This window comes from Pteropus alecto, unplaced genomic scaffold (genome assembly GCF_000325575.1).
Source record: "Pteropus alecto unplaced genomic scaffold, ASM32557v1 scaffold137, whole genome shotgun sequence".
NCBI classification, from domain to species: Eukaryota; Metazoa; Chordata; class Mammalia; order Chiroptera; family Pteropodidae; genus Pteropus; species Pteropus alecto.
In genome coordinates, this window is record NW_006440135.1 from 4,641,862 (window position 1) to 4,650,887 (window position 9,026).

General features: G+C 53.8%; 1 protein-coding gene across 7 annotated transcripts in view; it reads right to left on the reverse strand.

Moving 5' to 3' along the window:
- Window positions 1–9,026, reverse strand: part of EXOC3 (exocyst complex component 3) — a 24,261-nt gene that overhangs the window by 14,175 nt on the left and 1,060 nt on the right. The window contains exons 1-4 of one of the 7 annotated variants that reach the window (XM_015593428.2): window positions 8,859–9,020; window positions 7,575–7,765; window positions 5,844–6,063; window positions 246–927 (exon numbers count right to left, since the gene is read on the reverse strand). In XM_015593428.2, coding sequence (XP_015448914.1) covers window positions 246–927; window positions 5,844–6,063; window positions 7,575–7,765; window positions 8,859–8,895 — 1,130 coding nt within the window. In that variant the 5' untranslated portion in view covers window positions 8,896–9,020. Of the gene's footprint in view, window positions 1–245; window positions 928–5,843; window positions 6,064–7,574; window positions 9,021–9,026 lie in introns of those variants that run through there. The other 6 variants (XM_015593431.2, XM_006917153.3, XM_015593430.2 and 3 more) reach the window with 6 other exon arrangements.

Consider the following 9,026-nt stretch of genomic DNA (forward strand, 5'->3'; position numbering starts at 1 on the left):
GCGACACACCTGGACGACACACCTGGACGTCAAGGGCAGGGGCGCCACCCAAACACAGCCAGGGGCTGGGCCCTGACCTCACGGATAAGCCCTAGGGATGGGCCAGAAAGACTTTCATCTCCCAGAAGACAACGCCCCTGGGTGCCGAGCACCTGCCCAGAGCAAAGCCGCCGTGCTGCAGAGAGGCCAGCGTGTTTTCACAGCGTCTACGCACAAGCAAACGCGACATGTGAAGCCGCAGTTACCTCGTGTAGGTGTTCAGGACCCACGTCAGCAGGCTCACAATCTCATTCGCTTCCAGGTCTTCCGAGGCAAGCTCCTGCATCCGCGTGCTCAGCGCCTGGTGGTACATGCTCAGGAGGTTCCTGAAAATCTCATAATGCGGAGGAAAACACTGTGCCATCAGGGTCTTGGCAACGACGAGGTCATCCAGGACATACTTCCTTATGATCTCCAGGTGGCGGACGAGCCACATCTTGTCGGACTCCCTGGTGTCTGCCTGTGTGCCCTCGATTCTGGTGGTCACGGTTCTGTCCAAGACGGCAAACATCTTCTCCTTCCAACTCTTGGGCCTCCCGGGAGGAACGAAGCCAGTCTGCTTTTTTCGGTCGAGTATGCGCCTGTCAATCTTTTCTTCCCTTTCGATGATCCTGACAACGGACACCAGCAAGGTGGGGTCACGGCGGACGGTGACCAGCGACCTCTGCAGGACCATCCATAGCTGCTTGGCCAGCTCGTCAGAGAGAGCCTGCGTGCTCCCGAAGTAGCTGTGGATGAGGGTCATGTCGCGGGTGTTCCTGCTGTCCATGCGGTACTGCTCACACATCAGCCCGTCCCGGGAGCACTCCAGGTCCATCAGCTTCCGGTGGGCCTGCAGGAGCGCTCCCTGCTCTATGAGGTCCTGCGTGTCCCTCACAATCTCAGGCACTACGGAAAAGGCACAGGGTGGCACCGTGAAAACCAGGTGAGACAGGGCAGGGTCCCGGGGGACAAGGGGGCCGGAGGAACCAGGACTCCACTCCCTACCTGGATGACCGCAGGGGCAGAACCTGTCTGATAAGATTGTTCTGGAACTCTACGGTCTACTTTAAGCTTGCAGCTTCCGGGGAGGCTCAGACAGGACCCGGTGGCCAGTATGGTCAATTCTGGCTCTTAGCACAGCAGCAGCTACTTGGCCCCAGCCACGCCGGCCACATGTCCCTACAGCAGCTTGCACACAGTGTGCAGGAGCCAGGGTGCTCTCAAGGGACCCTGCCCTCCAGCGATGAGGGGTGTCTGCTCCAAGTGCTGCCTGCTGCTTCTGCTTCTGGTCACGGGGTGCAGACGTGGAGGCGGGCCCCACTGCTGTTCCACGCCCCCACTATCGCCAGCCGCCCCCCACCAGATGAAATGACTTCTGGGGGACTTACAAGGCCAGTGCCTTTTCACCCCTTCGTTTTTCTCCTTTTCCCTTGTGGAAGCAGATGTTTAAAGACTAGAACGTTTACATGCAGGCTTGTACGTGGGGACTCAGAAAGCGGCCGTGTAGGCCAGGCCAGGCACCGGCTGGGAGACCTGAGAAGACCCGGCGTGCAGAGGCTCATGGGAGACGACGACCTGGCAGACAGGACCCTCGAGAGAGACTCGACGGGGGAGCGACTCGATGAAGACTCTCAAACGAGCCTAACAGACACTCAAAGAACTAAGAAGGACGTGGGGAGACTCAGAAGACAACACACAAGCAAGATGGAAATGTGAACGAAGAGACAGAAAACCTAAAAAGAAACCAAAAAAATTCAGGCGCTAAAAAATGTACAACAATCGCAATAAAAATTTTACTTCAGGGATTCAAGGCACTTCTGAACAGACAGAAGAAAGTCGGCAAGCACAGGCAGCACAACGGAAAACATTAAAGACACCTGACCGGGACCAGAGGGGCCTCAGGGACACTGTTAAGCTGACCAACATGTGCCCTGTGGGAATCTCAGAAGAGAAAAAAGAACAGAGATGATCTGAGTAACAGTGGAAAATTTACCAAATTTGATGAAAGACGAGAATAAACATCCAAAAGCTCAACGAACTTCAAGGAGGAAAAGCTCAGAGACCCACACGAGGCGCATTATAATCGAACTACTGAAAGCCAAAGACGACGAGAGAGTTTTGAAAACAGCGAGAGAGACACAACTCGTCACCTACAAGGGGTCGTCAGTGAGGTCATCAGTGGACACTCTGGAGAAAGGACAGGGGCTGGTATATTCAAAGTGCTAGAAGGAAAGACTGTCATCCCAGGGTCCTACATCTGGCAAAACCACCCTTCGGGAGTGAAGCAGCAACAGAGACGCTGAGAGAGTCTGACCCCCAGCCCCGCCTGCAAGGGGTGCTCGAGGGGGCCTCGGGGTGAAGTGAGAGGACACGAGACAGCAACCTGAAGCCACAGGGAGAAAGAGAGACCCCAAGAAAAGTAAATAAACGGGTCACTGTAAAAGCCAGTATTATTTTAACTTTGGTTTGTGACTCTATTTTTTATGCTACATAATTTAAGAGACCAACACATATAGAGCAAAAAAACTATTATTCCAAAGCTGGTATTTCTGTAACTCTGGTTTATAATGCCACATTCTGTTTTCTGCATAATTTAAGAGACTAACGTGTTAAAAAAAAAGTCCGTCTGTTTCTGGACACACATGTATAAAAATGTAATTCTGTGACGTCAATGACTGAAAGGAAGTGGGCGCGGAGTCGTAGAGGAGCAGAGTTTTGTATGTTTTGAAGTTAAGTTGGCATAAATTCAAATCAGAGTCTAATAAATTTAGGGTGTTACATGCAACCCTCATGGGAACCAGAGAACAGCTATAGAATATGCACAAAAGGAAATAAGAAAGGAATTAAAATGTTTCCCCACAAAAAAAATCAACTCAATACAGAAGACAGTAATGCAGAAAATGAAGGACAAAACGCACTGTAAGGCAAATAGAAAGCAATGGAAAAATGACAGGATTCAGTTCTTCTTTATTAACCACTTTAAATGTAATTGGATTAAACTCTCCATTCCAAAGATATAGATTGGCAGAACTGACAAAAATCATACAACCCAGCTGTATGCTGTCTACAAGAGTCTCAACTGAGATCCAAAGGCAAAAACATATTGAAAGTGAAAGAATGGAAAGATATTCCATGGAAACAGTAACCAAAATAGAGCAGCGGTGGCTAAACTAATATCCGACAAAACGGACGAATAAAAAAAAAGTTAGGGGAGACAAAACAGTATATACTAATAAAAGGTTCGATACAGCAAGACTATGCAATTACAAACACCAACTGACCATCAAAATAGACGAAGCAGAAGCTGACAGAGCTAGAGGGAGAAACACACGGCTCTATAATAACAGTGGGAAACTTCCACGGCTCACTCACAGCAATGGCTGGAACCAGCAAACAAGAAAACAGAGGACTGAACAACACGACAAACCACCTAGCTCTAACAGACGCACGCAGAACACCACGCTCTTAAGTGCACATGGGACTTTCTCCAGGAGCGACCGAAATCTCGATAGATTTTTAAAGAATAAGTAACATACAAATAGCTTCTCTGACCACAATGGATCGAGTTAAAATCTGTAACAGATGAAAAGTTCGCAAGTTTGTGAAAATTAAATAATATTCTTAACAAGTCCAAGAAAAAAATCACTAGGAAAATTGGAAAACAGAGACAAATGAAAATGAAAACACAAAATACCAAACCTTAGGGGATGCAAAGAAAGCAGAGCTAAAGGAGAAATGAACAGCTACAAAGACATTAAAAAAGGAGGAAGATCTCAAATCAACAAAGCTAACTTAACAATTTAAAGAATTAGGAAAAGAATACGCTAAACCCAAAGCTACCAAAAGCAAAAAACGGTTAGAGCAGAAATAAACAAAACAGAAAACAGACAAACAATAGAGAAAAATAAAAACAAAACAAAAGGCAGTTCTTTAAAAAGATCAACAATGGACAAAGCTGGAGCTAGATGGACTAAGAAAAAAGAGAAGCCTCGAATGTTAAAATCAGAAACGAGAACGAGAACATTACTACCGATTCTACAAACACGGAAAAAACAGTAAGAGAACGCCATGACCCGTGGGTGACCTAGACCGAGCGGCAAACTCCTAGAAACGCACAACCTACTGAGGCTAACTCGCCAGGGAACAGAGACTCTCAATGGGCGTCTAGCTAGCACGGGCTGGCGGGAGGGGCGGCGGGGCCATCACCCAGCAGGCGCAGGGTTCTGGGTTTTCCAGTTTTGAGGTGTAACTGACACACAGCGCTGCACAAAGAGGCTCTGCCTGTAAGGTGAGCTGGGGAGAGGGCGGTGGAGACGGCCTCACAGCAGCGAAGTGCTTAATGCCACCAAACTGAGCCAAGGGTCAAAGTGGTAAATGTGACGTTTCACGTCCCTTACATTAAAAAAGCAAGGAAAGGTGGTGTGCACGGCATGACTGAATTAAGGCGCCAAGACGAGCCTGAAAGGAGCCAGACAAGTAAAACACCCTCCTGACAGGAAAAATCCGCTCCTGACATAAAATACGTGTGCCACGCAGGCGTGTGCATCTGTCAAGGGAGTAGGGTTACTTCACCGTCTGTGGATGAGCTGCTTCCAGTAAAGGGACTTTGTGGCCATTTGGCGTTAGCTGCACGGGTGGGAGGACGCATCAGTCAACAGGAAATCAGAGGAAGAGGGGGATTAACCAGGAAGGCACGGGCTACATGTCACGAAGGAGATTCTGGCCTGGGGACCTTATTCCAATTCCGGGCAGTCAACAGTCACCCAGACTAGCTGCTCCCTAGGCATCCACGTGGAGTCGGCAGCTGTGTCGTTCACGGGCGGGGAGCAGAAGCGACTCAGAGCACGGCCCCAGGAAGAGGAGGCCACAGACAACGACAGGCCCAGGCGCTCAGCAGTGCTGCCATCAGACACAGGCGTGAGTCCAGAGGAATGAGGGCTGAGCAGGGCACAGGTCACCAAGGCACAATGTGGCAGCAGCAAGGCCACCTGTGCGGTGGGCTCACGGCGGTGGGCGGATGGAAAGAACTGTGCCCGATCACACACAGGGGACAGGCAGGGTTTGGGGAAAAGCAGAAAGAACTCGCTGAGACCAGGCACGGGACAAAGGGAGGGAAGGGGCCAGACCATCCCAAGGCTTCCTGCTGGGACGCTGGCGGCACTGCCAGAGGTGAGCGGCCGAGGGGAGAGACGGACGAGGAGCCCCTATCTCAGCGCCGCGGAGAGCGGCTGTGCTGGACACAACGGGGCCCCACCAGGTGACAGCCGACACCTCGCCCAATAAGCCACAGAGCACTCTTCCCACGGACAGAGGTGCGCCCCCACACCTGCCTGCCCACACCATCCCACCAGCCCAGGCACCCCGCACCGTGACAGCTCTGCCTCCCCCAGGGAGGGCTGCTCTCCACGCTTCATCACCTCTCCATCTGGGACCGCTCCCCGACCCTTTGCTCCCTGACCCGTTCGCAGGGCGGCTCTCCCAGACCACGAGCCTCTTTCCAGGGGGGTGGTCGGCCGACTGCTCTGCTGCTCTGACAGCCACTCTGCCACGAGGGAGCCAGCCCACACACACCTGTCCCGGTACCCGCCCCTCTGCCTCTGTCCTGGCAAGCGCAGAACTGCTGGCTTTTACCTGCTCGGCTGTCATCTCCTCCACACTCACAGTGAGAAGCTAATGGTGTGAGCAGCAGCCACACCTCCTGTGCCCCCTGAGACAGGTCTGCGAGTCACACTGCTCAGAAGCCGGACTCGCCTCCGCGTCACCCCCAGAGTGAAGCCCAGGCGAGAGCCGTGCGCATGACGCCCCTGCCGCAGCCCAGCTACCTGAGAAGATGTTCTTGAGGTTCTCCACGGCAGCGGCCAGCTGGCTGTGCCGCACCACGGCGTCCTTCACGTCCCGGAGGCTCTCGATGGTATTGATGCTCCGCCGCCAGTCCTGGCTGACGTCGGCCAGGGACTGCTGGACATCTTTCACGTCGTTCAGCGCGCTGTGCAGCTGGCTCAGGCCCGCGCGCACCCCATCCAACTGCGACTGGATCGCGGCCTGGGGGAGACATGGCCCTGAGCGGGGCTAGGCAGACGCACCCCTCCACGCAGGGCCGAGCGCCGGAGAGACGGCTCAGCAGCAGGGACCGTCGCTACCCAGAGAAAAGGGAATAAAACTCCACGAAGACTCACGTGAGTCCCGAGGTAACTGTTCCTTTTTTCCTTGGCTGCCTTGGCACGGTGCGTTTACAGTGCGTTTTACAGCTTTCTGAGAAAACCTCACGCCAGTCGTCGCCCAGACCCTCAGCCTGAAGACGCGCAGCACCGAGGGCCCGCTGCCACCCCTTACATGGCACCTTCGGAAGGGCCCTCGCCGGACCTCCTAGCTGCCTCTCAGCTTCCTGAGACCTTCTTTAGGTGCAGAAAACTGTCAGCTTGACGGGGAGGAGTCTCCTGCCACGTGGCCCGACCCGGGCTCAGCTCAGGGACAGCCAGCCCCACTGCACAGGGCGGGTGCATCCGGAGTTCGGACTCACACCACAGGCCCCCGCAATGCCACTCCACGAGCTGCCATCAGAAGGGAGAGGGCACGACGGAACAGCAGCAGGTGGGCAGGCGGGTAGGACCAGGGAGCATGAGGTGCATTTAGATATAAAAAATTAACGACGACTATAACAGATGACAAAGTTTCTAAGTCACGATCAATAATTACTATTAATCAGACAAGTCCCTAGAACAGATTAAAATTCTGATGAAAATTGTGGCAAGTCCACACTAGTTCAAAACTAAATATGAAACTGCTCTTTCGAATCCATGCGGCAGGTTCTAATGCTCCCTCGGTACAAATGAACGGCCTCATCCCGCCTCACTCAGCTGGCCGTGACCCCGCCTGGACAGGTCTGCAAGGGGAGTGCTGACCTCACTGCCGGATCAGCGTGAGAATGAACTTGCCTCAGAGACAAGGCCCAAGACCGTTCTGCCGCCTGTCAGCTACGGCAGGCCGGGTGTGAACACTTCATAACCACACGAATGTGCGTGTTTTACTGACACTTCACCTCTTCACGTGAACTAAGCTAAAAGCCGATTCAAATCGTAAAAAACCTCAAGAATGATTTTCTCTCGCCACACACACCCTCACTCTCTCACAGAGTGTGTCTGACTGTCCTCCCTACCACCCAGGACGCGGGCGCACGGCTGGCCTGCTGCACGTGCCCACGTGGCGGAAACAACACTCCCGGGAGCTCTCGCAGGAGAGCTAACGCGTGAGGATAACTGACACCTTCCAGTGTTTTTTAAAAAGTTAAAAGGGACACTCTCAGGTGCTTCAAAAGGTTGTTTCTCTGGTGTTTTCAACATTCCGTACTGTTGTCTATAAACCTAACGATCGGGGATGCACCGTCGCGAGGAACGCAGCAGGTAAGGTGACGCTCCACTTGGCCCCTTTCCCCGTCACCACAAAGTCTAACTTAGCAAAGTGACAATGATGTTTAGCAGGCACTTGAAACTCGAGGACAATGACTGCCCTGCCTGGAAAGGAGGCGGGCGCGCGCAGCCTCTTGGGCCTCGTACCTTCAGTCTGGCCTCCACGGAGGCCTTCTTCCGGGCCTCTCGCCTGCGATACTGCTCCACTTTGTCCAGCTGGTCCGGCCGCTGGAGCATCCCGGCCACCCTCTGCACCGCGGTCGCCACAGCCTCCCGGCCGGTCTCCTCCATGGCTAGAAAGTGGGCGGGGTCTCCGGGCCTGTCATACCAGAGGTGCCCTGTGTGCATGCGGGGGGAAAAGACAGGATGGGAGACAGGTTCGGAAGATGGAAGTGTCCGGTATAAAACCCGCGGTTAGTGTTCATGATGGAAATATAGGAGAGAGTCTGAGACCACGAAACCACGACGCCCAAGAGAACGAGGATTATCGACTCCTTCATCGGAAAGGCAAACCCTCAGAACTCAACACGGAGCACGTCCTCTAAGCGGTGCAGGGGCGTGCCCAGGGACGACACGGGAACGTATGGCAGTGTCGCTGTGTGGACCCCAGACCACTTAGCATATGAGATGCCAGTCCAAGGCACTTCTCTGCCCCGACAGAGCCTCCTTCTCATTTCCAGAGAAGCCCTCACACTCCCTGGCCATGCTGGTGGGGCAGCTGTGCCGGGATGCCTCAGTGAGGACATGGAGGCACAGGGACAGCACACAGCTCGCCACCCCCAGCTGAGGCCCCAGCACACATCCTATGACGCCCCTCAAAAGTCTCTACTGTCTGTAGCGTCCGAGATCCCATTTCCTATCATTTAGCAGCCGTAGGAAACAAAGGGGCGAGGGCAGAGGCACAGGTCCCCCTCCGCTCAGGCACAACGGACAGGGCACAGGTGCCCGGATACCACGCAAACCCGCCTTCAAGCCCCACTCCACCGACATCCTGGTCACGGAGAAGGGAATTCTGGTGATCGTCTGGCAAACGTCAGGGTCAATAAGAACGGGTTCCCTTGACTTCAGCTGTCGAGCTTCCACTTCTCAAAGATGTGGAAAAGACCCACCGTCTCCCTAAACTTCTCTTACCCCATTCCCACGTGCTTTCAGAATAACACGCGAATCCACGAGGATTCCCCCTAAGTGCTCTGTCTCAAAAAATTCCCGTTGTACATGATACGCCTTTTCATTTCTCCTTCAAATGGAGCTGCTGCAGCCCGTCTTTCTTTTCTCATTATGAAGTTCTGCACCAACGCAGAAAATCCGAAAGAGACAGGACAAGAGGCCCGAGGCAACCGCTTTAGAGCCCACCCACCAGAGGCAGGCGCTCCGGTCAGGACCCCGCCTTCGCTCTGCGTTTCTGAGTGACACCCGCCTTGCGTACACGACCTCGTTTCCGTTTCTCTAGTTCCGCTGTCTCCAGCATCCCACACGCACTAAGCGGCAGGACCGGTCGGAGTCGCCCAGAAGGGCGTCGAGCGGTGACAGGTGCGGCGGCGACTCAGACCGCGCCCCGGGCTGGGTGTGGCCCGCAGCCCCCGACCGCCGACCCTAGGG